This window comes from Hylaeus volcanicus, unplaced genomic scaffold (assembly GCF_026283585.1).
Source record: "Hylaeus volcanicus isolate JK05 unplaced genomic scaffold, UHH_iyHylVolc1.0_haploid 12237, whole genome shotgun sequence".
NCBI lineage: Eukaryota > Metazoa > Arthropoda > Insecta > Hymenoptera > Colletidae > Hylaeus > Hylaeus volcanicus.
The window spans coordinates 1,100,448-1,127,414 of record NW_026533172.1 but is presented as its reverse complement, the minus strand read 5'-3'; the positions used below and the strand labels follow the sequence as shown (position 1 = coordinate 1,127,414).

Below are 26,967 nucleotides of genomic sequence, written 5' to 3'. Positions count from 1 at the left end.
AATTCATACTAACAACAACACGATCTAGTTGTTTTACAAATAACGTAAGTTTTTGCACCAACCTTGTTTGAATGTGTCACCTACTCTTAGACTCAGTTCGTTTTGATCACAATATTAAGGCATATGCTTAAAAAAAGAAAAGCATTTTAAACCGTCATTTTGGTTTCAGCGTCCCTGTGTAGAATACTTTTCTCATTCATTTCATCCGTTTGAGCTTCCGGTGCATTGAAACAGGTTCAATTCTATACAAGTGATTTTTATTATTATTATTATTGTCAATAGCTATTGTAAGGTTTTGAATGATGCATAAATTGATTTGGTGCGTTAAAATTAAATGATCCTTCAATGGATTAGTTTGATTAGTTTTCCGATATATTTATAAGATTCTTCCCAACAGCAATGATGGTGATGCATTGGAAAGTCGTCTTAAATACAGTGTTATGGGGTTTTTATGTCTCGAAAAGTACCAAGAAACTTTTTTTCTTAAATCTATTTTTTTAACACATTACACGCCTTAATGAAATAAAAGAAAATTATCCGATATTGTAAAATCGCCTTGAATCGTTTGAACAAAAAAAGAAAACTCGTGGTATGAATTTGTTTGGATTCTTTTACAAAAAACGTTAAATTAACCTCGATTAAAGAGACATCATGTGTACATTGGTTCTTGTTACATTCAATCTTAACGGTCTCCGTTCATGTTTGCGAGAGTATGTTGCTTTTTTTCTAAAAAACTTTTAAAAATTTTTTCCCTTATTATATAGACACGGTTACAATGATGAGAGAAACCTGGGTGATTTTTTAGATTGTCTTGTTGAGAATTCAAGTATTGTAGCGGTTCAAGAAGTTAAAATGGTTGCATCTCAACTAACTTATAATTACTGCAAGTGTGTCATTCATCTTCAATTTAAAGTTTTAAAATATGAATAATCGCTCTACTTTTTCAAATAAATTTTTTACTTGCCAACCTAGATTGAAAAACTGGGAGGCATATTATGCTCTGTCACAATCGAAATCAAGGCTAACTTTGTCTGAAACAAGTGGTTCAAATCGGTTTCGGGGAGCGTATGCGGGAGTTGCTACATTCTGTCGTTTGAACGGTCTGTTACCACATGATGCGCGCCAAGGGATAACATGGATTCTAGACAGATTGATGAGTCGATTGGTCCAAAAATTATCCTCTAGCTGTGAGAGTTGTCAATATGTTGTTTGTTCTTTTAAAGAAAAAAAAATCAAATTAAAACGTTATTTCAATAACTCACAACACGTTCACAATGATCAACGTGTTTTATTCTACAGATTATGACCAAGACATATTTCGTGATATTGTCGCTGTGTTAACGAAAGGTAGAAATGACATAATAGAGTTGGGAAACTTGTCGAGCAATGTCCCGCGTATTAGTAAAATTGTTTGAATTCGACAAGGAAAAAATGCAGTTACAAGCAACATCTCTAGATTTAAAAAATCTTTCTGAGTGTTTGAAAACGTTACACTATTGGGCGACACTGGTAGTGGCTTCTTTTTTTTTTTTAAAAACACTTTTTTCTAGTTAGATAAAGAAGGACGCTATTTGTTTACTCATCATGGACGCTTTGTTGTTATAAATGTATATGCTCCTTCGTTGAACGTTTCTCAAGATTTAACAACGTTGCTAGGGTATACAGTGTTAGATCCTCAAAGACTTTCTATTAAAAGTATTTTTCACGGGTGAGTTTCTTTTTTTCATACGTGGCATAGATGTGCGAGGAAATTTTCGCTAGCATACACAGTTGTTTTGAGCTAACGTTTACAATTTTTTTTTCATAAATGACAGTAAAAATGTTGGGGATATTATTTGTCATCCTTTGAGTGTTAACATGGGATATTTGTATTAGATTGTTGCACTTGGCTGTTTTGGAAATACAAAATTTTTCGACATTCAACCAATTACCTGGAAAAGAAAAAATTACTTTTTTTAAAACATCTTTTCTTCCCGTCCTTATAATGGGAGACATGAATGTGCAGCTTTTAAATGAAGATAAAATTCAAGGTGAGGAAAAATTTGTGAGACATTTTCCTTTGTTACCATTTCTGGATCAAACAAAGTACGTTGGAAGGTTTCCTATTATTTATTAGATTTGTGTTCAAACGATTTGACAAACATCGATTGCAGTTTTTTATTGACATCCTGTAAACTTATGGACTCATACAATCTTAATGAGAACGGGTCGAAAGCCGTACATACATGTTGGAATCAAGTACACTTATTTTATTTATATAAAAAATAAATACTTTAATGTATTAGTTAAAAGGGGGGCGTTACACGAATTCAGGATGCCGAGTCGATTATATATTTTTACCTGAACAGTTGCATCCGCTGATGAAGCCTTTGAGCAAGGGTTTACCACAAATCTGTGTACACTCTATCCAATATCATATGGACGTTAAGGTGAACATTTTTAATCATTGAAATTTTGAAAAATGGATCCATTTCTACAGGGAAGTGACCATTGTCCTGTATCAATCAATCTATTTTTAGATTCAAAATTTGAAGGAAAACAAGCACTAGAAAAACGCACCCCTCCACAATTATGCGCTTCTCATGTTGCATCTAAATTTAAGATTCAAACTACATTATATGAAACTTTCAATTTACTACCTTCAAAGACAAGTTTCCAATGTTGCTATATTATTTTTCCACATGACTGTCAATTACACAATGAGTTTATTAAACCGACTAATTCCGTTACACTGAAAATAGGCGTTGTCCCGAAGAATTTTCAAAAATCAGCTGAAACTGCATGCGTTGCGTACACATTTTTTGACGCACGTTATATAATTGTCTCAACTGTCTGGACACAATCGAATTTGTTTTTAAACGAACGTCAACGGGAAAAGTCAGCAATCCAATGGTGTTGTCCTGTTTTCAATTTATTCAAGCTCTGCTCAAATCGTTTCCCCCAGAGTCCATTTCCAACTACCGTTTCTTCTATTTTAAAAAATTCACACACTACAAGGCCACAAGTATCCTTTGTGTCAAACAAAAACTCTTTAATTGAAGATAATGTACATTGGCTTCGTCAACTGATTATAAAAACCAAAGCATGTTGGATTGCTACATTTCATGTAGAAACAACACAGCTGCAAACGTTTGTTGATAAGGCAACTTTAACCCCCCTAGTAGATTTTCATCAAAAACCTGTTTTAAGTGTAGATGATCACCAGCCATTAATTTTTTTGTATAATCAAAGCTTAACTAAGAAATTGTCCTGGTCAGCTTGTAAAACTACAACTTGTTTAGTACCTACAACCGAAATGCAGAGAAAACTTTTGTTTCTTGGTAAGAAAGAATCTAAAAAATATTATGAACAAGTCAAGGAAGCGCCATTATGCAAAGGACATGGGTATGGAATTTATCCTTTTATTAACATTATCTATCGTTACTATTTTTTGTAGACTACCCTGCATAAAACGAAAAGTGAAAAAACCCGGTATTTATCAAGGTTGTGAATTTTGGTGTTGCGTGCTTCCAACGAGTAAAGATAAACAGTATAAGGGTAAATGCAACACATTTTGGAAAATTTCATAACTTAAAAAAACCCTTTTGACTCCTTTTATAGTGTATAAAATATTACAGAAATACAAAATAGTGTAGTATACAATAAAAAATGTTGTTCGTTTTATTATTAACGTAGTATTAGAACGAAAAATAGCGTCATTGACCAAGAACACGTAAATAACGGCTTCACATACGTTTGATTGTGAAATACTCCTTAATACTTGAACTTTTGTATTACCTCAGCAATTAATATTAAACTATCATAAATGGAGTTTGTCTTAGTACGCAAAGAGCGCCATGTTTCGGAAACAATTATTCTAAACAAGAAAAAAATGATGAGAACAATTCGTGTGTTTCAATGACAAAGAAAAACGTAATTTACATTGTTAAACAACATCCTTCAACTTGCAGGCTCGTTTTAAAAGGACTCGAACCTTCTTCCAGATCTACACTCAGTGTCTTCATAGCTATTTCAGCATGTTTCTCTTCCTCCCAGCATATGGAGAGAGTGCTACAACATTGACACTGTCGCCAAAATGCATTAAACTTGATTTCGCACCTACTGTTCTACTACATTTTTTTCATAGCTACCCGTCATGGCTCGACAATCACTCTGCGAGGCACTCATCAACGTGAATACCCTAGTCTTTTGGCGATCAACTCTCAATAATCCGTAATAGGAAGAATCGATTTTTTTCTATACTGAATAACTTGTCAATACTTGTTTATGTGCCGATAAAAAGTCTTCACATTTAGTAACTAAAACAAAATTGAAGAGTGTGTTTCAAGCCAAAAATTAGTACGTGCCTTTTTTAAAACGAAAGAATAAGTGTGACAGAATTTTTTTAATAAAAAAATTCTTCTTTTCGCATTTCAAAAAAAAAAAAAAGAAATCTTGGTTATTGTACGCTAGTGTAAGGTTAACATAATAAAAACAGAACAATGTTTTAAATAAAATATTTTAATAGAGTTGGTATTTATTTTTTTTTTTTAACCATGCTTTTTTTAGCCAGTTTATGAAATACAATGTTTTCAATGTCATCCGAGTGTGTGAGACACATTCCCTTCATGTTGAACAGGTTATGAAAGGCTATTATTACTTTTCAAAACTTGCGTGCTGTATGGGTCATTTTCAGCTTTGACATCAGTGGTTTTAATCTTGTTTTCTCAACACTATAAAGCAAACAACACCAGAAATCGTTCTATAACGTTTGCATTTTTTCATCATTTTAGTATATAACTTGGTAAACGTAACGATTCTTTAAAAAAACTTTCTCGTGGCTTATTTGTAATCCACACAACCGTAGTATAACTGAATAGGTAACAATAAGTCATGTTTTTTTATATTAAAATTTTACATTGGCCCTGTCGTTGATAAAGGAAGCATATGAGGACTTCTCCAAACACATGTCACACATGTACAGACAACATTTTTCCTAAAACACGCATTGCTCATGTTTTGGAATGTCCTTATATCCTCGTCCTTGCAAAACAATTACCCTAAATCACGACTGGCTGATTTATCGATATAAATGCGATTCGATAAAGAGTGAAGGGTTGAATAATTATTATTTCCAGGAAAACAACGGATTTGGTTACTATGGTGAGGTACTCTGTAGCTAACAAAGTTGAGAAAGGTTTTCTTACTTTTTTTCTAAAAGAAAAGGTAAACTTGGTGCGTGAGCATTATATTGGCTTAACTCAGGAAGCTTTTGATGAAACACTTGTTTTTTAGCCTAAAGTAACACAATATTTGTGAATTAAATCTGTTGTGAAGCTTGGTCTATAATTGTCATTTTTTCTATTAACATTTAAAACATTCGATTCAGTCAACCCTTTCTACTACTAGGAATTTTCATTTTTCCCATTGTAGATAACATGTCTGTAATAGGGTTCAAAAAAAAACTAAAGTAAGAATCAATAGTTTCAAAACACAATGTTTCCTTAAATTCCGCTGCAATCAACGGCTAGCAAAAACTGATCATTTATTCTACCTTTTGGTACTCTTCGTCAATTTGGTAATATTTGCAACGATAATTTGAAATGTCGTAAACGTTTAGTTTTTGACCTTTTCTTGTGACAACATTAGGATACTCGGGTATAAATGACCATTTTCCATCCACTGTAAAGCGAAAAAAAAACGTTTTGTTTCACGCTAGTTCTAAATTCTTTTAACAACGTACCGTTAAATCTATAGTAGTAAATTCCTCTAGGCAGGTGAAGAACTGCAACGAATTTGTCAACACTGCGAACCATCGGAATTTTTTTATTAAATGACGGGTTTGGGAAATTGCCGCATAAAAAAGCGGTTTTCCCATTACAAGGCAATGAAAAAACACAAGGAATCAACTTGTCCGAGTTGCCGCTGTCCTTCTACAATCGTAAGAAACGCGTTCGCAACAATGTCCAACCGACTCAACATGATATTTTACATCATGTTCCTTGCGCTGCGTCAATTCAAGCATATCGCACTTATTAATACATTCATCTTCTTGTGCGTAAGAATCCCCAGTATGAAAATCATGTTTGAAATTATGATAGATGGTCCCATGACTTTTTTCATTAACAATTCTCATGTTATATTTCATACGATCAATCATAAAATTCCATTGTTTTTGATCTTTTAATGGGTACGACCCGAATGCAAACCCTTGATCATCTTTTAAGTAAACGAAAGAAAGTTGTGTACTTTTATTGGTTATGTTACTAAAATTTTATAGTAGTCAATTTATTACCAGTGCATGGAAAGGTCGCAAACCTTTCGTCTGAATTAGAAACACTATCGGATTCTGTTTCCTGAAACTCTTTATCAAAAAGTTTAACACAATCTACATTGATGCGGATCTACAACGACACAAAATGCATACATATTGGGATTTCCATGTCATTTTTATAACTAATTTTTTTTATAAAAACGCACATTTTCTATGTCATTAGGTGATCTTGAAAACCAAGAATGCCATCGTGACACAGATGCTTCTAATAAATGCCCGAAATCAACCCGTCGACAAAAAATAAAAAAAAAGAAGAACATACAACAAGTTACCGAATCCACTTGGGCTACTTGCTTGGCCATAGTGAAAATTCCCAGTACTCATTGAAAACAAGATTTGAATTGGTTGCTTTTTCCTCTGCTATTATAGGAAAATGTTCTGTCACTTAAATAGACAATCTAGTAGAAACAAAACAACATACTGACACTTTAAGACACTGCCCAAAACAAATAGACTCTTGATTTTTCTTACATTTGACGGAAATTTCGACTCAACAGATGTATACCCCTTTTTGAGTTTTGGTATTGGTAGCAATTCTTAAAACGTTTCACCAAGTTGACATGCTTTCAATTGTCTGATGGACGAAAAATTACGTTATTAAAAATAAATTTCAGAACCGTTTGTTTTTTACTTTTTTTCATATGGCGGTATACAAAATAATAAGACTCCCGCCCTTTTGTTTTGTCACTCAAAATTTATAATTTTTTTACAACAGGAAATGAACGTCTTTTTATTGACTGGAAAACTTACACTGTCAAAAAGGGGTTTCTTACCAAACTTGTTTTGATATCAAGGTGCTGCGTAGCCCTCATGCACATCCTGCGTCCGCCCCATCTCAACGTGCACCTGTATCTTCCCATGTTTCTGATTCAAGTCCACATATGCTTTAAAGAAAGGAATTTTTGACTAGCAAATCCACGTGCAGATACAGAGCTAAACTTTGCATAAGTGTATCAGTCGAGTTCTCTTCTACTATTGAATTCACTTTGATTTTCAAGAACTATTTGGCGTGTCATTAGTATTCAAAGAACTTGAATTGTTACAAAAATTATTGAAAGTAGACAATATGTCACTATCTTATTCAAAAGGCTTTATTTAAACGGATTTATTTAAACGGCTTTATTTAAACCGATTTATTTAAACGGCTTTGGTTCGTTTGAGTAAGAATTTTCGACCTGACAAATGGTTTGTGAAATTTTAAAAAATTGTAACAACGCAGCATGCGTTCCGTCTACCCATTTTAATCTTGGTGACCTTACAACACACTGTCTCTTTCTACAAACAATTGTCAGCATTTGTTAGCTGGATTATTATTTTCCGTTTTTCTAATAGATAAACGCAATTGTATTGCTTATGCCTCTCTTTTTCAATTCATGATTTTTCAATACGAGTCATGGATTTTAAAATAATTCATTCGTTCAATGACTAAAAAAAAATAAGTTCAAACCGAGGAGTCTTTAACTTTATCTTGAATCCATGTATGAACGCAAACAAAATTTGTTCAATCGGATTGTATAAATGAAAATGTGATACAGCCTATTTCACACAACGTACCTTTCGGCAGACCACAAAAGTGATAAAGTGGTTTTTTTAAATACTAAGAGCCATCGCTTGTACCTTAAACCATCTCTTAAACTACTTGTTAGCACATTGTAAAGAGTCGTTTTTTCCTACATATTTTCAAAATCAAGCGTCTAGTTAACATGAATCAAATAAAGCTAACTGTGGCTTACAATTTAATGTAAGGGTTATTTGTGGTGAATCGTACTAAACATTGGGAAGATTTAAAAAAAAAAAACTAAAGTCACTTATCCATTTCAATGATGATAAGGTGGAGAGTTTTGTAAAACAGTTTGTTTGGCGCTGTCATATCAATGCTAACTGTTGATAAAGTCCAACTTGCTACAATGGATCAATTTCCACAAGTGGGCGTGGGTTCCAAAGAAGGTGTTCTAGCTTTTGTATGTTTTAAATCATCATTTGCATTATTTCATTTTTTTTACCCACAGAAAATCGATGCTTTACTACATCGAATTCAAGCGGTTAAAGAAAAAGCACTTGATATACATGATGAGCAGTCTTGCTTCTCGAATTTAAAGTCCGATGAAAACGAGCAGAATTCAAAAGTTCAAACATCTAGTGATCATAAAGAACTTTCTGTACTAGCTTACCAAGAAGATAATCGTTTAGATCATCTTCTCGACAATGAACTCAATAAGCTACGCCGATTTCATCCGTTGCAATTCCCTGTCAGGTATGCATCATGTTTAAAATATTCTTCCTTGTTTTATTGTTATTTGACAAAGAGAATGGCATCGTGCTACGAGTCGTGTTTGGGATCTCATCATAAAAGGATCACAACAGCCTTTTATCGCATCATACCCCACAACTCAAAAAGGTCTACAACAAACACGGTAAAATTGCTTTGATTAAAATTTTCAATGCGTTTTATGTTTGTAGGTCTAAAATTTCCGAGTATGTAACAACTTTACGTGCAGCATTACGTGAGATTCAATACGAACAACTACGCATTATTAAAAAAATTGTAAGAAAAAATGAACAGTTATCTACATATGATTCTTTTTTTAAACATAAGGCGGAAGTCCCTGAAAATTTCGAGCTATTACAAGAGGAATGTAAAAAATTAACAAAACTGTTGCATTTAACAAAAGAGCTGGTTTCTGAGAAAAATGACGCTCTTGAGGATGCCATGTCTATTATAAAACAGCTTCAGGTATCTTTTTTTGTAACACCATTGTCAATGTGTTGATTGTTTAATTCTTTACTAAACATATGAATGTTATGGAAATACAAACCTTGAAAGAGTGTTCAGTCAAGTGATCAAAAAAAGGAACACGAAAGTCAGCAAGTTTTAACTATGCAGCAATGGGAGAACGAGTTTCATCAATTAAAAGAAAATTATTCACAGAGTCAAAATCAATTAAATGAAGCATTTGAAGAGAAGAAATACTTAGTGGATCGACTTCGAAATATGGAAAAAGCCCTTGTTCTTAGTAAAACTCAATGCTTAGAGTGGCAACAGGATTCAAGTAAAAAACATAAAATTATTGTAGGTCTCGAGAGTCTTCTGTAAGTCTTACAATAGGTATTGATGGGTAACATTTTTTTTTGTCATCTAGTGAAAAAGCAGGCAAAACATTAGAGGAATTCGAAATATCCGATAAAGAAAATAAGCTTTGTATGAAACGTCTTTCTGAACAAGTTGGAATGCTCAAGTAATTTATGTGGATGTTTCTCAAATTCTTAAGAACTTCTGTCAAAGCTTTTATAAAGTATTATTTATTCTGTTTGCTTTTCAGCCGGCAAAAGGGAACACATTGTTTAAAACGTATTCCTGTCCAGTCTATATCTGTAAAAAAAAAAAAGGTTCCTTTAACTCAGAGTTTAACATTCTTGATTGCTCAACATCATACAATACACTCGAAAAAAGAACGTTCCTTTGTTACTTTGGCAAGCTTATTTGAATTAAAAAAAACTTATACTAGACTATTAACGTCTCCTATTTTTGTTCACATTCCTAAAACCACTTTAAACGTCTCCACTTTAAGCCAAGCACCTAACATGTTAACAAAAGCAGTTCAAACATTGACTAATTCAAAGTATGAGTCCCGCGTCAAATTGACTCAATGCCCATCGTTAAAAGTGAATGTGACTTCCTCGTTGCAATATCCTATTTCGCTTTTGAAGACAATTCAAAAATCAACACCGATTCAAAGAGTTCCTAACCAACAGTGTATAAGAAATTTTTGTCGAACAACTGTTCAACTTGTTGAACGACCTTCCTATCCCCTAGTTTTTACTAGACATTTTTTTTTACAAATAATGATACAAGCATCTAAAGGTGGTACTAAAGATTCCGATATGTCCCAAACCCAATCGAATCCTTTTGACGATTCTAAAATAAACCAGGACTTTTTTTTAAGTCAATCCATCGGAATCATCCATCCAAATGGACTCCATGATTCCAGTTCTTTTTCAAAGAGAAATCATAGCATCTCAACTTGTGAATTAAGTGAAGACGTTTCTTGTGTTTCAGGAACGCTTACTTCAAATTATTCACCTCTACGTAATACGTTGCCTTTTCCGCACATTCGTTTTGTTCAAAATCCATCTCCCAGACTATCCTCTTCTACACCCACAATAAAAATAATGCAAAATCAAAAGAATATACTGTCTGTTCAAGAAAAACGACAAGCGTTCGAGAGACGTTCAACTTGCACAGTTCTTTCTCCGCTAAGTTTTTCACAACAAAAAAATCCTTTTACAAAACTAAGCAAAAAAGTTATTGGAAGCTTTTCTGAATTGTCTTTGTCACCTAAAAGAAGAAATAAATTTTCCAAAATTATAAAAAAAAAAAAATCCCATCCTATTCGAAAATCATGCAGACATTTAAAAGAACCTTTATTCTTTAATCCGCATTATGTCCATATAAAGCAAATGTATTTAAGAAAGTTTAGAAAATATTGTGTTTTAATTCAAAAATTAACATTTCAAACACAACAAACCAAATCGCCTTCACGACGTTATTTCAAGTTGGAGAATGAAAAGGTACAACAAAGTAACCATGGTATGGTTGTTCGTGAAAAAAGTTGCACATTTTCGCCAACTCAACTTCAACTACTTTTTCATACAAAACCAGTTTTGAATCAAGTGATTGGTACAAAAACGGATCGTCTTAAACAAAAAATAAGTTTAAAAAAACCTGTGCTCAAAAGAAATTCAGATATTCTTAAAGAAAAAAGAATCAAACTGGATTCTTCAACAAAAGATAATGTGAAATACATTTCTACCATAGGAAAGGTATTGCATCTTGTTGTCGTTTACCATGAATTTTTTTTTCTAATCTCATTTATTTGTAGTTTTTGACCCCTAGCCAAAACTCGCCGTCAACATTGATTCGTGTTCATAATCAATTCAGTCAAGTTTTAGTTTTAAACTATCAACTGAATCCATGTTTTACGTCAGCCCAGGTTTCTGAACAATTTTAAAAAAATTACAGCACTATCTGTTTCCTATCAGACTGCCGTCGATGATACTTTTTTTAACGAATATAAGGAGAAACTGGAAAAAGAGTACAATGCAAAGGTAAAACTCCATCCTAGTAAAATTGGAATATGTTAACGCCAATCTTTTTTAGTTACACAAACAATGCGCCTTGCTTGAAAAAGTTGTCAAGAAACGATCGAATTTACTTGAGCAGTACGCAATGTCTTGTAATTTATTATAATTGATTTGTTACTTATAATGGTAGCCAATCGAATCTTGAGATACAGAATTGGAAAGAAAAATATTCAAATAGAGAAAAAGAGTGCTATTTGTTACAAGTAGCGATTCAAAAGCTTTTACAAAAGAAAGAATTCAAAAATTATACACTTGAACAGCCATTTCTCTCTATGAAAACATTTCTAAGGGTTAGACAAATGTTGAACGTATTGCTTTGTGTCTAAATATTATTTCCTGTCAATTAAAAAATCCTGTCTAGACGCCACGAGAGAACAACACATGTGCTTCGCACAAAGCTTATCATGAAAATCCTACAAGCTTTTATTCTCCATTGTAATAGCAGCATCTGTGAATGTTTTTTATAGAAAATCTGTTTTTTTAATTTTTTAAATACATTTATACGTGTATGTGTCTTTCATTGTCTTAGAACTTCTCTTCATTCTTTAAAGCATAAAGAGTCTGTGGATACTATGGATTGTATGTCCGCTGTTTTATCAATCGAAAGAAACATTCCATGTCCCAACAAAATATCTGGACTGCATGACAACAAGCGAATGTTTGAAAACACTTCTTGTGTTGAACAAGAAAATATCAAAAACCATACTCATACAACGGATCAAGAAACATTTCAACTTTATGTGCCACAAGTTCTTAAAAATCCTCTTGAGATATCCGCATTACCGGAATCAAACATTTTCTTACCGGAAAATGTTGCCCTACACCCTGCTGATACACCATACCAACGAATAGCAGGAGAAGAGATCGAGAATGATCTACTACGTAATTTATGTCGTGTACGACAAAATGTATCCAAAACATTTTTTGCAAGTCCTATCCTAAATTAGCATCGAGAGAAATTATTTAGAGTACAAAGAAATGTCTAATAAAAATTAGGTACTCAACTAGGACGTACAATGACTTTGATTTGAAATTATTTTTTATTAAAAAAAAGTAGTGTGTCACTCTTCAATTTATTTTATCTAGGCAGTACCACAAATCACTTGGTGGATTGACCTACGCATCTATTGATATATATTATTTTTCACATTGACAACCAATTTACAATGTTAAAGTAACACTAGACTCCAAGTCTACATTGTTTTTCCTCTTTCCTTACCTACAGAAAGAACGGTTGAAAATGAAACTTTAGTTCATCGCAATTACAGCGTCATCCAATGTAGATTCTATGAGTTGAATCTGCATAGCAACTCGTTTCGAAGTACTTCGAGTACACCGTAAAAAAAAGGTATTCAAGTGATTCGTTATATTTTTATGCAAGATGACATTTTGTTCTCCTGTAGCCATTCAAAATACACCAAATCGTTGAGATTATCTCCTTGATAAAGAGTCTTTTTTTACTACTAGTGATTTCTTATGTATAAAAGACTTGTACATTTCGTCTAGTTAAAACGACAATAATTTTTGATTGTTTTCTAGAAGAATATGACTTTGAAAATTTATGGTATTGGAAACATAATTAAAGAAAAGTTTGTGTACACCTCGTGACTAACATTATTTGATTCCAGCGTGAATGATGATTTAATAACACCTGACTCGTGTTATTCTTCTACGAATCAACTCGAATGTCAATTGATTATATTAGTACGTCCAAAGCGAAAACATACAATTCAACAAATTTTTGACATTTACAAAACATTATTTGGTATCTACGACGCTTAAAAAAAATTTACACAACGTGTTATATTGCTATTAACATGAAAAATTTGAAATAATTGAGTCATATTTAAATGTCAAACTTAATTTTCATTTTCAAAAAAAAAGATTATAACAATAGAGCCAAGAGTTTTATGGAAACCATAGAAAATGCCGATTGTTAAGAACAAAATCGTGTAGGGCGCTGATGTTTCTTGATTTGTATGGAAATACGAATCAAATTCTCTGCATGTAAAAAAAATAAATGCAGTCTATTGCCCATGATGACCTCGTCAAGAATTATTTTAGAAAGATTTCCGATACCCTAAAATATTTTGAGATTCTTTAGTTAAAAAATTTGATTATAAAAACATTTTGACCACTTGAATGTTGCAAGATATGATTGTTTTGTGAATGTATAAATTGAGCTAGTCCTACGTAACTAACTATCAAAAAGGAACGCTTACTAATTGGGTAGAAAAGTGGTCATGCACGTGATATTATTTCGTTAGCTTCGAGCGATAAATTCAGCAGTAGTTCATTTTTTTTCTTCCTTTAGTCTCCCTAGATTGAATTCACGCAGAAAAGTTGCCTAAAATGTAGAAACGGTTAAAATTAATTGCTTATGATTGCTAAAAATTATGAAAACAACATATTTTTAGATTTCTCATAAAACATAATTATTTTTTCTCACAAAATCAAAATTTTTCTTGTAAGACTACACGCAGTTAATTAATCTATTTTTTAATATTTACTTATACACAACATAATCTTTTTCTATTCCATAGAATACAGCAAAACGGGATCAATTATTGTTCGTATACTAATTATTCTTTTATTATTTCTAAGATATTAAAATTTGTTTTTTTCTTCAAAACATAGGATCAGTTATTTCTGACAAGTCAATCCTTATGTATATTTCAAAATAATGGATATAAAATTTTAAATAAAACTGCAGAATTTTATTTGAAAAGCGTATGGTTTCTTTATGAAAGATTTGCTAGATTCTCCAACGAAAGGTCAAGGATGTCTTCCGACACATACTACATTTTCAGAAAACACAATTTCAAAACATTTCACAATATTAAGACTTTGGTGTAGATGTTTCAATCGTCAACAAATTGTCCATTTCGTCTCCTACGCCTTGACTTTTACTCTTTTAATTGTGACACTAGTCACTTTTTTTTTGGGTAAATCCGTGTGTATATTATACGGCTACGTCAATATTTCTCGTCTTGGCTTTTTACCATTAGTTACCTATTATATTGTGGAAGAAGGAAAAAGAAATTATCTTTTTTCTATCTCATTGGTACATGGCTGCCTAGCCATTGTTGACATAATTTTTACAATTTTCGTTATTATATTGGATAACTATTTTGATCATGTCACACCACATTATCATGGATTTTTATCGCAAAAAGTTCAGCCGCCAAGTTGGATGCTTGATGATTTTTATAGAGAAATAACAGTGCCTTTTTGGTATAAACAATTTTGTATTCTTTTAAGTCTACCATCTTTTATTCAAGGGTTCTTAAGTATTCTTTTAGCTTATCTTATATACACTCTACGTAGTGATCAAAAGTCTTATTATCGTCAATTTTTTTTAGAAAAAAACAGTGTTTTACTTCATTCATTTACGAATAATCCATCTAATTTAGCCAAAACATCATTTATAGACTTTACTGATAATTTATTTAATGGTCATTTGAACAAAGAGTTTGATGAATATCACAATCTTTATTTACATGGAGCTGCAAATTGCAGCTTAACCGATACTTTACTTGACTTCCACGAATCGAGTGCTAATATAACGCCAACGTTACAAGGGAACACTACAGAGTATCCTCATATATTTGTTGAAGATGGTATGTACAAAAAAAAAAAAAACACTCTTCATTTATTTCTTTTTTAAACACAACCTTAGATACTTTTTATTACAAGAACACACAGCGTACTACCGCTTGTCCAAGCGGACAATCCGAATCACGTCGTTATTTAAAGGATCGTCGTAGATCCACCACATTCGGGTCTCCATTTATTAAAGAATGTTTTGACTCTTTATCGACTCGAAATTCCGTTTTTGATTTTATAGACACATCGAGTGAGCACCGTGATTCACTTACAAACTCTCCAATTAATATTGATGTTGTCGTTCATCGTGGTTAATGACATTATAAATGTTGTGATATGTTATTGGATTTTCTGAATTCAATAGTAGAAGGTTTTAAAGTAAATCTGTGTTTCGATTTTTTCTTTATATGTTGCAATATTAAGCGAATGCTTAGCATCCTGATTAGACATTTCACAAAATGCAAAACTAGTAACTCGTGTTTGTGTATACTTTTATATAAAATTTTTACAAGGCATGAGTTTTTTTCTTCATGTTTTACAAACACTGTAATGAATATTTGTTTCCTATTTTCTTCTAGAACACAGTAAACCTGAAAAATTGACAGAAGGATATATTCTAAATAGAGTGTTTTCTTTAAATAAACAAACGGCTAGGACACAGCATCGTAAAAATAGAAAGTTAAACTTAGACAACGTCTTCATGTTGCACTCAAGCATCATTTTATTGAATTCAATCTTAAGAAACAAATGAAAATTTTTTGATACAATAGAAGAATGATTAAGAAAAATTCTACACTTTTTCTTTACTTTAAATAACAACATTGCAACGTTGTAATTTCAACCATATTTACAATAAAAAAATATTGACATTAAAAATATACTCTTCATTTTAACAATTATTTAAACATGTTTAAACACCCGACCTTTCTTCCATCCCTTCTACGAAGTATAAAAAATAGTGTTATGGATAGCATTGGAAATTGCAATTCTCGCTAAATTTTTAAACCAGGTTAAAACAGCTATTTTTATTTGTTCTTAACGAACAAAAATGCAATGAAACAATTTTATTTTTTAACATTCTTCCTTTTCTTGTTGCATAACACGTTAAGCGTGTTTGCAACAAAACTACCGATTGATGTCATAGAGTATGAGTCAACAGTGCAATTAAAGCAATTAACGAAAAGATTGCGCAATATTGAACAAGGTTAGGAAAAGGAATTTATTAAATTTTAACTGAGTCTATTTACTGTGCAGCAATTAACAAGAAAATTCGAGGCTCTTTGAGTTTCGGAACAAAAAAGCCCCTTAAAAAACCACCCAAAAAAAAGAATAAATGAAATTTAAATATTTTTCAAATCAAGCACTCGTCTATAGATATATTATAATTTTTTTTTTTTGATCTTTTATTAAATTTTTGGACTCTCTTTTGAAGATTTATTCCTAACTGATTCAAGCATTGAATATCTTTTTTGTTCAAGTTTCACATTGTGTTTTTAAATTCTTTCTAAAATTTTTTACACCATTGTTTCAGTGTTTTTATCAGAAAGATATTCCTAGTATATTAAGCTTACATTTTATGCATGTTCCTAATTTTAAACTTTTTAATTATATTTGTAGGATTGATGAAAAAATTCCTTCAATTGTAACAATACGTTTGTTATTTTTTTATCTAAACGTAGCACGTACCGTCTATCTTTATAGAGTCTAACGGGAATTAGTCCAAGTTTTTGTTTTTAATTTGTGTATCGCTTAACCCGTTATAACTGTAATATTGAAAACAAAAAAAAACATTCGACGCGCTTAAAGTTACCAAAAATCACTAATTTGTTGCAGTTTATCAAAAAAAATTCCAACTATCGGTTGAATCACTAATGATTTAAAATTTATCTAGAATAACAAAGAATTCGTCTTTCATATTAAAAATCTATGTTGTGGTATTTAGATCGTGCAAAGAAAATGTATACATGTTTTCGGGAATTCCACGTAAACTGTTGACCATAATCCATTTTACTAATTACATTCAGCAAGGTACCATCATTATTTTGAAATATAAACGTTTTCATACAAAGCCAAAAATATTTGACTTGTCGGATCAGTAAAATCTAATTCCGATCGGAATTGGAATTCTTACAACAATATTTAAGTGACTATCATTTTAAAACAGTTTCTTGACAAAAACTATCAAGCAAACTTTTTTTTTACACATTATTACAATAAGGCTAAAGTTATAAAATATTCTCAAAATCGAATATTATGAATTTCTCGAAAGGCGTGTTGTTTTTTAAAAGGAGTCTTTATTTGATACTCTCGAGAAATTGTGTTTCACCGTGTAAATTTTTATTCATTGATATTTAAAAAAAATGGTTTAGATAGTATTAGAATTTATTACTTTCTGATATGCAATAAGTACCTGTTCTTTACAATAATGATTTGTTGTTACAATGTAGCGGAATTATTTCAAAGAGTCAAAATCGAAGGAAGGAGTGAAAGAAAATTTGTTATTGAATACGCTGAGGAACTTAAAAAATAAAAAGAAATGCTTCATTTGTTAGTCATTCATCATAAAAGCAAATCATAGAGTAAACACCTGTCAGAGTGAATTGATTGTACATTTTATGCTAATGAATGATAGAAAAACTTAGACTTTTTTTTTAGTAAAAATCTATATCATTAAAAATTTCGATTTAAGCTTTTTGTCGGAAATATCCATACAGCGCATATAAAAAAATTTACGAATTATAGGCATGTAGTACACATCAGTATTTTCCTTTGTAACTTTTATTCAACATACGTTTTTTTTTTTTACCAAGTGGTTTCGTAACATAATGATCTTTAAGTTAGATTTGACATGTTTCGGTAATGTATGTATGTATAATTTTTTGTTAAGTATTTTTCGCAATTGCTAATGACTTTGTAAACGCCTAGAACAAAAAAAAAAAATTAAATTTTTAAATATGCGTTGTCTTCCTTATTACACAAATAAAAAAAAATTTTTTTTTTATGTTCTATCGTTTAATATAGGATGTATTTTTGATACAATTGAATAAAAAACCAAATTTTTTTTGTATGTTTGCCAATTGAATGAAAGGGAATTGACATGAAATATTTGTCGAAGTGTCACCTTGACGTTCAGTTCTATTTAAATTAATTTCACATTCCTTCCTTAAAAAGAAAACCATTGCCACTGTAATTACTACAAATTCTAACGAATCCCAACATAAACACAATCATGAATTTAAAAAATGTTCCTTACGCTACCTAAGATTCGGATAACATTAAAAACCAAATTATACTCCCGAAAGATAGATTTGATTATTTAATCTGGCCTTAAATTTATGTCCTGATGATTGTGTGATTCTTTTTTTTGGTGTAAGAAGAAACAATTAATTTATGTTTGGAATATTTTGAAAAAATTGTGTTTCCTAAAATTTTTTTTTTATTGAAATTGTAGGTTTTTCGTTTATCAGATGATAAGAAAGTTTTAAAGTAACAAAGATGGCTATGTTTTTTCTCACCCATACCAGTTAGTTATTTTTATTTTTCCCAATTTACAAAAAAAAAAAAATTTTTTTCTTGCTAGTCTTTCGAGCATGGGATACGCTAAATAGATAGAGTTCCTTACTCAAAACATTAAAGTGAATGTGAGCTTGATCATCTGCCGTTAAAGGATAACCGCCCACTCGACTATCGTAAATTAAAGGGATAGAGCCTCACTTAAAACATAAAAAAATGGAATACTCTCTTAGGTATAGTCCCTAATCCATGTCTGGAATTACGCTAGTAATAGACTGAAACGAAGTCCTAATGAGGCAACGCTTAACTAACAACGCATCTCTCACTTTAATTCAGTGTTGAACCTCGGGATTAACTGTAAAGTTAAAAAATGAGCTTTGAAAAAATGCTACTTGTAGTAATACTTTAGTTCTTCCGTCAGCGAATAAAAAATTCAACAAAACTTATTTCAAACAAAATAGTTCAAGTTGTTGAAAAAATCTCTCCTTGGTACGGTTTGTTAAATGAAACAATCAATTTGAAAGTACTTGTTTTTCGTGATGAAGAAACATTACTGATTGTTATTGAAATGAGTTATCCGTACGTTACGTTTAAATGTTTAATAGGGACTCAACACAAAAGAAAAGTGTCGAAGTTCTATTTTTTTTTTAAGGATATGCTTCAACTGGGGTCTTAATAAACAATTTTCACTTATAAAGGTCATGGAACTTAGCGATAACTCAGGTTAAAAATTCAAGAAAGCGATTGATTTCTTTTACATGAAAAGAGTAATGATAAGAATTTTCATCTAAAGTAAAAATGAAGAAATAGTTTAATTTAAACGCTTCATGAGAAATTTTATGTGTTAACGTCATTGAATGTTTTAAAAAAATTTTATGGATCAAACAAAAGTGTGAATATGTTTTACGCGATTAAATGAGGTAATTGTTTTACAGATGTTTCCCATTAATATCTTAATCTCAGTTATTTCCGATAGATATATGTAAGCTTCCGTATTTTTTTTTATATAGGTCATATAGCAAGTATAAATTATGGTGAGAATCCCGTTTAAAAAAAGGCTTTTCTGCAGAAAAAAACTTAATCAATGGATTGGGGATGCAAGTAAAGTCTTATGTTAGGGTTTTTTTTAAAAAGCTGCTCTGTTGGATGCCAGGCGTTTCGTTTAGGAATTGTGGATGATTTGTGAAAGCATGTTTATCAGTTTGTGTTGTTTACTTTTTTTTTTTTTTATTCAAAACTTTTCGCGGAAGTAGTTTCGTATTAAATGTGAATGAAAAAAAGATATATCAAACATTTTTTTTGACGAAATAGGTTGGGAAGTTGTAACAATATTTGGATTTTATTATATATCGATATTTTGTTTTGTCAATTTCAGTTTTTGAATTTACAATCAATTTGACTGATTGTTCACTTCAATTTTGGTTCTCATATCCATGTCGTCAAAATTTTTATTTTTTGATATTTGCACTCTAACAGAAATCAAGCAGTAATTTATTCAAAATGTCCTTAGGTTTTGTACTTGAGAGAAAATAAGGAAATAAGTATAAGAAAATTTAATGTGTAAATTAAATAAATTAGTTTTGTTTAAATGATTCCGTGATGTTGTTTTTGTTATTAGCAGAAAAAAAACTTTCCGTACGGTCTATCTCTAATTCTTAATTGTATAAGAAATTCTGCATAACGATTAAAAAATTACTAGATAAAAGAGAAAAAGTGTTTTTTTCATTTCCCTCCTTATGGTAAAAAAATCATAAAACATGAAGTCTTATAAAGTTATTACAATCTACAATAAAATTAATAAAAGCAATAATTTTGAAAATAACGCTAGTTTCTAGGCTTACATAAGTATATTGGTTGTTCATACAGCCTTGCTTTTGAAAATAGATTTATATGAATTAAAAAAAAAGAGCTACACTTGACGGCTTTTTATACCAAGGTGCGCATTCAACTAGGACTACCAAAAGAAAAAATGAGGTTTTTTTTTTAATAATGTTAGACTCAAAAAAAAATGCTTAAGTAAACTAACATACGAGTTCAATATACGATTTTTTGATAAGGAGTATTAAAAGCGTTAAGTGCTTGTTGTCTGAATGTGTAAATATTCATAGTTAGTTTTTTATGTAGTTTTTAAGTAAAAAAAGACATTTAATAAAAAAAAGGAGTTGCTTTTACTGAATAGTAACACATAAGATGTACTCAGGCGTCTGAAATTGGGTTTAGTAAAAAAAAAGACCGTTAGTTCTTTAAACATACTAAAATTAAATTGTTATTGTAACAAAAAAAAACCTTAGTGAAATGAAAAAAAGATATGAAGGTACACATATAATTTGAAATATTTTATCTTATTGATAAGTTTTAGTTTTTTGAGAAACACCTCAAATTATTTACGTATTTGTATTGTGCAAGAGAAAAAAATGAATTTTATGGTGATATTTTAAACGTTCTTCGAAACATGAAAACTGATGTTGACAGTTGGACTCGAAACAATCCTTTAATAATGTATTTCTTTATCCTTGATCAGCTCAATTGAGAAATGGCGAAATATTTAAACACATTCAAAGGTTCTATGGTTCTTTTTAATGAAACTATTTAAAGAGTTTTCTAAGACTAATGTCGCGATCGGAATCTTTCTTCATAACCTAAATAATGTTAAAAACAAACAACCGAGAAGTAAAAATAATTTAGTTGGGTGAAAAGAAAAGTCGAAATAAAATATTGTTGTATTACCTTCGCCACAGCTAATTCAAAATCTTCTTGAGAAACATGAATTCGACGTTCACGTAGAGCGAACATACCCGCTTCGGTACATGCAGCCTTGACCTCAGCACCCGATGCTCCACTTAATTGTGCTGCAATTTTTTGAAGGTCAATGCCTCGCACAAGGTTCATTTTCCGACTGTGAATTTTTAATATTTCTCTTCTTGCCTACAATTTATTGAAAGTTAAGGTGTATCAAAAAGGAGTGAAACATTGAATGTACTTCTTCATTCGGATTGGGAAATTGAATTTTTCGGTCGATACGTCCTGGACGAAGTAAGGCGTCATCAAGTATATCTATGCGATTTGTGCACATTATAACCTAATAAACAATGGACATTTGACAGCAAGAAAAAATAGACGGTAAGTATTTGAATTTTCTGTATGACTGAATAGGATATGAAGAATAATGAAAGGGTAAGGATGGAAAAGTAAGCACATACGTTTAACTGTCATTTTTTGACTAGCGTTATGGAAACAATGATGATGTATTGAAATTAAAACATGTTAATTAGAAAAGCTCTCAGTATATAAAAAAAATATACCTTTATATTCTGAGTAGATTCAAATCCATCAAGCTGACTAAGAAGTTCCATCATCGTACGTTGAACTTCCGAATCACCATGTTCCCCGTCTAATCTTTGGCTACCTATAGAATCAACTTCGTCCATAAAAATGATGGATGGAGAGTGTTCTCTAGCAAGAACAAACAGTTCTCGAACCATACGAGAACCTTCTCCGATATATTTTTGAACTAATTCACTTCCTGAAACTCTTTAAAAAAAATGACAAATAAAAAACACATCGTTCTAGTGTAAAAGATGAGTGTAACCTTATGAATGTGCACTCGGTGTGATGAGCAACAGCTCTAGCTAAGAGTGTTTTTCCTGTTCCTGGAGGTCCATATAACAATACCCCCTTTTAATATGAACACATGTAGCAACACGAAAGGGTAAATAAGTCAAAAACGATTGGAACAGAACATGAGCAAAGTGTAACCTTTGGCTGAGCGATCCCTAATGCTTCGAAAATTTCAGGATGTTTGATAGGTAACTCAATAACCTCTTTGACTTCTTTGACTTGTTTTTCAAGACCTCCTACCATCTGCGTTTCACAATACGTAGTTGGTAGTAAAACTTTGAAGCAACGCAACGCTGAGTACCTCGTATGTTGAATCAGGAACTTTTTCTACTTTCATGAGAGAGACTAAGGGATCGACTCTACTTGGCAATATCTTATGTAGTTTATAGGAATCGTTCAGTAAAGCAACACTAGAGACAAAGCACAAAAGGTTTCAAAAAAAAACATTGAATGAATCATATATAGTGCAATTAAAAACCAATATGGAATAAATTAAGAACTAATAAAAAAGCATACCGAGTATTTGGAGTACAATCAGCCAAATTAATATTTGAACTTATATCCACAACGAATTTCCCTTCTGGACTAACCTGTTAAAAGATACAGCCTCTTTTTTGGTTAAAAAAAAAAATTGTCTCCTAGTTTATGTAAAAAAATAAAATAGTTTAACAGCGTCAGTACCTTAACCAAAACTTTATTTTTTCCCATAGGCTTAATAACCTCTCCTACGTAACTTCCTGGCTCTAACAGATATTGTAGCTCATCGCGTAAATTTCTCACTTGAATTGCGTCAATAGAATAAGTTCAAGCATTATAGAATAATAAAGGATAAAAAAATAGAAGAAGTTACCCGTAGTATTGAGTTCATTGCGTTGTGTTTCTAAGCGACGAATGGTATGTGTTTTTTCCATAATTTTTTGATTTAATTCTTCGATTTTAGAAACATAATAATGTTTTAATCCAGGAGATTCGACTGACTCCATGTTTTGTTAGTGTTACACGTTGTATTATATTTTGTGAGTCAGGAAAAAAAAAAGCTAAAATTCCTTGTGAATAGGTGAACATAAAAAATTACAGTACTCTCGGTAAGATAGTACAGAGAGGAAGCATGTGAACCAATTCTCTTTTTCATACTGATCAAAAACAACAGCGATTTTCATTGAAAATAAAACTTGAAATCATAGTTTTACGATTATTGTTGTATTGAAATGGCGAATACAGCAATAAGAATTAACTTGGTTTTCGTTTGGGTATAACTATGATACATTATAAAGATACGTTTGGATCAATGGCATCAAGGCATAAAATATTGTGTTCATGGTTAGACAAGAGTGGTTCGTTTAGTTGGGTGGTTACAGAAACATGTGAGACGCATTGTTCGCATAGTTTACAAATTCACAAGCAAAAGCCAAATGGAACTGAACATTCTAAAGTCTGCATCTTGGTAATTGCATTCATGCTTCAAATAATTTATAAAAAAACAATTCTATGTGTTCGTAATGAATGTTAATATATGTAGTTGAATTCTATATCACGACAAAATTATTCTATAGCTGTTTGGTGCCAAATGAATGTCGTTGGTCTTTATGATAGCAACGCACACAGTGTAAATGTATATGGAGCGTCTCAACCTTTTTTCAGAAAATTGGCTATAAATTGTTCGGAAAAGGGTAGACTTATAGCGTTAAATGGATTTATTTTACATAATGTATAGACTATTCAAAAAAAAAATTCCCAACCTTTATAAAGTCCATTTAGAAAATGTGTGTGCGTTTTTTAGGTTATAACGGCTTTTGTTGTATTTTTCGCTGAAAAAGCTTTAGTTTATTTTCTTGACTCTAAAGAAAAAAATGTACTGCAGCCTGCTTATGCTTGGAACACGGGGCAATTAGACTCTTGGCTTAAGGCTGTGTCGCCTTATGTAAACCAAAGTCGTTTTCAGGGTGTAGTCACAAGTGATTCCAATTGCTTATACTTTTTGTATAAAACACACATATTTCAAGCTCGACTTGTCTTAGAAACAGATCCGGGGTATTCAAAAATGAAGAATAAAAATATTTTTTCTGTTAACCGTTATGAAGAAAATAAAACTTTTATTGATAGCGTGAAACATTTTATTCGTCCATACGTCGAGCATATACTTTCTTTTAAGGAGAAGTTTCATAAGCAACCGTGGGAACTTTTTATTTTACCCATTTTGAATACATCCACTGTAATGCGCTACTCCTGTGATCAAGTTTTTTCTGTTCAATTCTTTGTTGAAACAAGGTTAACATCAGGTAAATTTTGGCGGCTTACTTTAGTACCTTATTTTGTGATATGCGTATAGATATAACACAGTTAAGCGAAACGTATGTAGGTAATTGAGTCCTTGTTTTATGCGTTGATCAGATTCGTGTGATATTTTCTGGTAGATATATTGTGGATTGTTGTCAATAAATACACAGTATTAGTTACAAGATTGGTAATCAACTGTAACGTACCTTGTGAACACTTAGTTTTTATTTATCCATGCTTACTTGAGAGTTTGAAAGTAAAAGATTTCAATGCTACGCAGATTGTCGAGTTGTTCGTTACACATAAATCGGATTTGTGCATTATATGGTAGGCTCCTGAAAGAAATATTGGTTTTCTTTCAAAGCTTTTTTTATGTTCCATTTTTTGGTTTTGAATTGTATAGGAACGATTTATGTCATGTGTGTCATTCGTACCGTTCTTTATGGTTTAGTGTTTTACCTTTACCAGCTGTATTGCTTTGTAAGTGTTAAAAAATTTTAAAGTTAGTATTTCAATCACCAAAAATTAACGTAACTCATTTGAAGCTCCCACAACACGAGTGCCCCAGGTGCAAATTCACAACATAAGGAGAATTCCTGACGCTTTCATGGCTCCTTGTTGTGTTTCAAAAAACATACTGCAACCCCCCTGTTCTGATGATGATGTGAAGGACATTTCCATCGATGCCTCTGGTGCGTCCATAGCCACAACAAACGTTGCTTGTTTCGACAATGGTAAATAGAACGAATAATATATTAAATTAGAAAATAATTTAAATTGTATGCGGGTTTTTGTTTTTTTAAAGCCAACAGTACCTGGTGTGGCGTGCGTTATATACCATGCAGTTTCTTATTTTATAAAACAAGACCTCAATTGAAGTCTTCGCAAGTTGGTATGCTGGAAACCCAGTGGCTTTCGACGCAATCTATGGACCTAGTAGCGTATATGCATTTTCCTCTAAATACTACAAGCCAGATTCATTTTTTCCGCCATTATCGGTTCATCTCTAGGAATCAACTTCTTATGAATGAAGCAAAACAAGGTTTAACCAAGACTTTAGAAAATAAAGAAACGAGTATGTCTGCTATAAGGTACGTATTTGTTTAAATGATTGTTTAAAAAGCTAAAAAAGTGAAGAATGAGAATCCTCAGACATTTCCTGAAAAATACACAAGATTATGAATCGTGGATGATTTTATCAGGTTTACGATTATTATTTGGGCAGTTTCGTTGTTCTCTTTTCGTAGCTCAAAATTGTTCAGAGACACTTATTTTGTGGGTTATCGGTGTGACTCATGCACTATTACAGTGTTCTTATGATCAAAGTGATACATCAACAAGCGATTTTCTTTATATATATGATTTTTTGGTCCAAAATATCATCCTTGAAACCAATGTGTTCAATTTAGCTTCTCGTTTTCGTTTTGAATTACAGCAACTTCAGCTGTGTTTACTCCATGGTTTAAAGTTAAAGTCGTATTGGGGGTTTTACCACGATTCCAAAAATAGTATAGAAATTGATCAAGGTGTTAAAATTATGAGGCGAACGTATAAGCTTATAACGGGGATACTGCATATTGTCCATTTATCGGAATGTTGGAGTTGCTGTTTTTCTGACGTACCTTGGGCGAGTTTATCAGTTGGAGTTTTGCAGTGGGCTCAACAATGCTATGATAAGCGCGACATGTATTCGCTTTCTCCGAATTTCCACAATATTATACGTCATGTTCAAGCAGAGCCTTGTCTTTTTCTTCAAGATGTGTCATGTTTAGGTCATAAGACGACTAATGTCTTTTCAGTAGAGAATTGCTTTTTTGAAAGGTGTACAAATATGGGGGATAATGGTATAACAAAAAATAACAAGAACAATTCTTTCTCTATTAGCAGCTCCCAGGCTACTACAAGGTGCTGTTTTTTATGTTATTTATATAACGTTTTATGGCTATCATTGAAGACAAAGTTTCACGTGACAAGAAGATTAGAATTTGATCAAGTCCGCTTATTACAAAATTGGAACGTATCATTTGCAGCTTTTTTTGGTGAATTTACTTTTGATTTCAAAAGTTTCTCTATTCTTCAAAATGTTTCTCATTTTTTTTTGTATGCTTGTTTCATTGGTGTATTATTTTCAAATATCAATTTTAATAAGGTGCATAAAACAAATTTGATCAATTTTGCTTCTTCGTTACCTTATGTGAGGTAAGATGTGTTATTTGTTATAGGTTATTATTGCAGTGCTGTGACCTAGGGATTATATTATTGTTTTTGTTAGAGGAACACGAAACTATTGGACTCAGATTTTATTGGATACGCATCTCAAAGTGATGGGTGGTAAAGAAGTCAATGCATTACCATGAAAAATTGGACATTAATATTTTCCGATGTTCTATTCACGTGTATTAAAAAGCTACTGTGGTTTTTATTTTAATCTAAGATAACTGTTTGAACACGAAAATGTTTGTAGAAAAATACTTAAAGGAGATTTAAAGTCAAACTTG

General features: G+C 31.6%; 6 protein-coding genes and 2 long non-coding RNA genes across 29 annotated transcripts; 5 read left to right on the top strand and 3 right to left on the bottom strand.

The window, feature by feature from the left end:
• Nucleotides 1-12: 12 nt before the first annotated feature.
• On the top strand, nucleotides 13-3,598 carry LOC128884166 (uncharacterized). The gene is made up of 12 exons (XM_054137294.1): nucleotides 13-234; nucleotides 283-710; nucleotides 765-887; nucleotides 973-1,187; nucleotides 1,300-1,347; nucleotides 1,403-1,509; nucleotides 1,551-1,708; nucleotides 1,876-2,085; nucleotides 2,154-2,238; nucleotides 2,286-2,429; nucleotides 2,480-3,384; nucleotides 3,437-3,598. Exons 2-12 carry the CDS (start codon nucleotides 652-654, stop codon nucleotides 3,567-3,569), a joined length of 2,187 nt encoding a protein of 728 aa, XP_053993269.1. The 5' UTR covers nucleotides 13-234; nucleotides 283-651; the 3' UTR covers nucleotides 3,570-3,598.
• Nucleotides 3,599-3,632: 34 nt separating this feature from the next.
• LOC128884170 (uncharacterized) lies at nucleotides 3,633-4,376 on the bottom strand. Its single transcript, XR_008459263.1, has 3 exons — nucleotides 4,103-4,376; nucleotides 3,922-4,050; nucleotides 3,633-3,856 (listed from the first exon to the last, which is right to left on the bottom strand). It is a non-coding gene; the product is annotated as an uncharacterized LOC128884170 (long non-coding RNA).
• A 71-nt stretch (nucleotides 4,377-4,447) lies between these two features.
• On the bottom strand, nucleotides 4,448-7,098 carry LOC128884167 (uncharacterized). Of its 10 annotated transcripts, none has more exons than XM_054137297.1 (13): nucleotides 6,945-7,098; nucleotides 6,735-6,887; nucleotides 6,586-6,673; nucleotides 6,460-6,518; nucleotides 6,298-6,383; nucleotides 5,972-6,245; nucleotides 5,723-5,912; nucleotides 5,534-5,661; nucleotides 5,187-5,275; nucleotides 5,039-5,137; nucleotides 4,898-4,975; nucleotides 4,795-4,851; nucleotides 4,448-4,712 (listed from the first exon to the last, which is right to left on the bottom strand). In XM_054137297.1, the coding sequence occupies exons 3-13, from the start codon at nucleotides 6,635-6,637 to the stop codon at nucleotides 4,643-4,645; spliced, it is 1,182 nt and encodes a 393-aa protein (XP_053993272.1). In that variant the 5' UTR covers nucleotides 6,638-6,673; nucleotides 6,735-6,887; nucleotides 6,945-7,098; the 3' UTR covers nucleotides 4,448-4,642. The 10 variants fall into 10 exon arrangements, with proteins under 10 accessions (XP_053993272.1, XP_053993273.1, XP_053993271.1 ...); XM_054137298.1 differs by having other exon boundaries at nucleotides 6,739-6,887; XM_054137296.1 differs by having other exon boundaries at nucleotides 6,586-6,739; nucleotides 6,785-6,887.
• A 201-nt stretch (nucleotides 7,099-7,299) lies between these two features.
• On the top strand, nucleotides 7,300-13,156 carry LOC128884165 (uncharacterized). 6 transcript variants are annotated; one of them, XM_054137293.1, is made up of 16 exons: nucleotides 7,300-8,274; nucleotides 8,323-8,567; nucleotides 8,620-8,711; nucleotides 8,774-8,858; nucleotides 8,910-9,047; nucleotides 9,138-9,403; nucleotides 9,454-9,549; nucleotides 9,634-11,134; nucleotides 11,194-11,304; nucleotides 11,354-11,419; nucleotides 11,472-11,533; nucleotides 11,586-11,745; nucleotides 11,817-11,890; nucleotides 11,985-12,451; nucleotides 12,542-12,803; nucleotides 12,859-13,156. In XM_054137293.1, the coding sequence occupies exons 3-14, from the start codon at nucleotides 8,623-8,625 to the stop codon at nucleotides 12,400-12,402; spliced, it is 3,066 nt and encodes a 1,021-aa protein (XP_053993268.1). In that variant the 5' UTR covers nucleotides 7,300-8,274; nucleotides 8,323-8,567; nucleotides 8,620-8,622; the 3' UTR covers nucleotides 12,403-12,451; nucleotides 12,542-12,803; nucleotides 12,859-13,156. The 6 variants fall into 6 exon arrangements, with proteins under 6 accessions (XP_053993268.1, XP_053993264.1, XP_053993263.1 ...); XM_054137289.1 differs by having other exon boundaries at nucleotides 8,620-8,727; XM_054137288.1 differs by having other exon boundaries at nucleotides 7,300-8,238; nucleotides 8,620-8,727; nucleotides 8,774-9,047.
• An 836-nt stretch (nucleotides 13,157-13,992) lies between these two features.
• LOC128884169 (uncharacterized) lies at nucleotides 13,993-15,576 on the top strand. 2 transcript variants are annotated; one of them, XM_054137307.1, is made up of 3 exons: nucleotides 13,993-14,400; nucleotides 14,464-15,075; nucleotides 15,135-15,576. In XM_054137307.1, the coding sequence occupies exons 1-3, from the start codon at nucleotides 14,199-14,201 to the stop codon at nucleotides 15,374-15,376; spliced, it is 1,056 nt and encodes a 351-aa protein (XP_053993282.1). In that variant the 5' UTR covers nucleotides 13,993-14,198; the 3' UTR covers nucleotides 15,377-15,576. The 2 variants fall into 2 exon arrangements, with proteins under 2 accessions (XP_053993282.1, XP_053993281.1); XM_054137306.1 differs by having other exon boundaries at nucleotides 13,993-15,075.
• Nucleotides 15,577-18,041: 2,465 nt separating this feature from the next.
• LOC128883894 (uncharacterized) lies at nucleotides 18,042-20,253 on the top strand. Of its 7 annotated transcripts, none has more exons than XR_008459155.1 (5): nucleotides 18,042-18,430; nucleotides 18,513-18,584; nucleotides 18,642-18,931; nucleotides 18,984-19,063; nucleotides 19,180-20,253. It is a non-coding gene; the product is annotated as an uncharacterized LOC128883894 (long non-coding RNA). The 7 variants fall into 7 exon arrangements; XR_008459154.1 differs by having other exon boundaries at nucleotides 18,642-19,494; nucleotides 19,585-19,675; nucleotides 19,728-20,253; XR_008459153.1 differs by having other exon boundaries at nucleotides 18,642-19,063.
• A 642-nt stretch (nucleotides 20,254-20,895) lies between these two features.
• On the bottom strand, nucleotides 20,896-23,217 carry LOC128884180 (uncharacterized). Its single transcript, XM_054137329.1, has 10 exons — nucleotides 23,043-23,217; nucleotides 22,874-22,971; nucleotides 22,709-22,782; nucleotides 22,494-22,602; nucleotides 22,331-22,435; nucleotides 22,164-22,249; nucleotides 21,877-22,105; nucleotides 21,555-21,653; nucleotides 21,302-21,499; nucleotides 20,896-21,213 (listed from the first exon to the last, which is right to left on the bottom strand). Exons 1-10 carry the CDS (start codon nucleotides 23,173-23,175, stop codon nucleotides 21,160-21,162), a joined length of 1,185 nt encoding a protein of 394 aa, XP_053993304.1. The 5' UTR covers nucleotides 23,176-23,217; the 3' UTR covers nucleotides 20,896-21,159.
• Nucleotides 23,218-24,525: 1,308 nt separating this feature from the next.
• LOC128884179 (uncharacterized) lies at nucleotides 24,526-26,858 on the top strand. The gene is made up of 7 exons (XM_054137328.1): nucleotides 24,526-24,551; nucleotides 24,607-24,796; nucleotides 24,873-24,949; nucleotides 25,015-25,203; nucleotides 25,275-25,560; nucleotides 25,622-26,668; nucleotides 26,718-26,858. The coding sequence occupies exons 4-7, from the start codon at nucleotides 25,077-25,079 to the stop codon at nucleotides 26,824-26,826; spliced, it is 1,569 nt and encodes a 522-aa protein (XP_053993303.1). The 5' UTR covers nucleotides 24,526-24,551; nucleotides 24,607-24,796; nucleotides 24,873-24,949; nucleotides 25,015-25,076; the 3' UTR covers nucleotides 26,827-26,858.
• Nucleotides 26,859-26,967: the final 109 nt, after the last annotated feature.

What these genes read in the sequence shown, in the direction of transcription:
- LOC128884166 (XM_054137294.1), top strand. Translation starts at nt 652, where the DNA reads ATGTGTACATTGGTTCTTGTTACATTCAATCTTAACGGTCTCCGTTCA. An exon ending in CTAACTTATAATTACTGCAA is followed by an intron (nt 888 to 972) that starts GTGTGTCATTCA and finishes TTGCCAACCTAG; the next exon opens with ATTGAAAAACTGGGAGGCAT. An exon ending in CCATTTCTGGATCAAACAAA is followed by an intron (nt 2,086 to 2,153) that starts GTACGTTGGAAG and finishes CATCGATTGCAG; the next exon opens with TTTTTTATTGACATCCTGTA.
- LOC128884167 (XM_054137297.1), bottom strand. Translation starts at nt 6,637, where the DNA reads ATGAGTACTGGGAATTTTCACTATGGCCAAGCAAGTAGCCCAAGTGGA. An exon ending in CACCTAATGACATAGAAAAT is followed by an intron (nt 6,384 to 6,459) that starts GTGCGTTTTTAT and finishes GTGTCGTTGTAG; the next exon opens with ATCCGCATCAATGTAGATTG. An exon ending in TCAGCCAGTCGTGATTTAGG is followed by an intron (nt 4,976 to 5,038) that starts GTAATTGTTTTG and finishes TGCGTGTTTTAG; the next exon opens with GAAAAATGTTGTCTGTACAT.
- LOC128884165 (XM_054137287.1), top strand. Translation starts at nt 8,188, where the DNA reads ATGCTAACTGTTGATAAAGTCCAACTTGCTACAATGGATCAATTTCCA. An exon ending in CTATTATAAAACAGCTTCAG is followed by an intron (nt 9,048 to 9,137) that starts GTATCTTTTTTT and finishes AAACCTTGAAAG; the next exon opens with AGTGTTCAGTCAAGTGATCA. An exon ending in CGATCGAATTTACTTGAGCA is followed by an intron (nt 11,534 to 11,585) that starts GTACGCAATGTC and finishes TTATAATGGTAG; the next exon opens with CCAATCGAATCTTGAGATAC.
- LOC128884169 (XM_054137306.1), top strand. Translation starts at nt 14,199, where the DNA reads ATGAAAGATTTGCTAGATTCTCCAACGAAAGGTCAAGGATGTCTTCCG. An exon ending in TCATATATTTGTTGAAGATG is followed by an intron (nt 15,076 to 15,134) that starts GTATGTACAAAA and finishes ACACAACCTTAG; the next exon opens with ATACTTTTTATTACAAGAAC.
- LOC128884180 (XM_054137329.1), bottom strand. Translation starts at nt 23,175, where the DNA reads ATGGAGTCAGTCGAATCTCCTGGATTAAAACATTATTATGTTTCTAAA. An exon ending in ACCGAGTGCACATTCATAAG is followed by an intron (nt 22,106 to 22,163) that starts GTTACACTCATC and finishes TTTTTTTTAAAG; the next exon opens with AGTTTCAGGAAGTGAATTAG. An exon ending in TTGAATTAGCTGTGGCGAAG is followed by an intron (nt 21,214 to 21,301) that starts GTAATACAACAA and finishes AACATTATTTAG; the next exon opens with GTTATGAAGAAAGATTCCGA.
- LOC128884179 (XM_054137328.1), top strand. Translation starts at nt 25,077, where the DNA reads ATGGCTCCTTGTTGTGTTTCAAAAAACATACTGCAACCCCCCTGTTCT. An exon ending in ACGAGTATGTCTGCTATAAG is followed by an intron (nt 25,561 to 25,621) that starts GTACGTATTTGT and finishes GAGAATCCTCAG; the next exon opens with ACATTTCCTGAAAAATACAC. An exon ending in TCTTCGTTACCTTATGTGAG is followed by an intron (nt 26,669 to 26,717) that starts GTAAGATGTGTT and finishes GCTGTGACCTAG; the next exon opens with GGATTATATTATTGTTTTTG.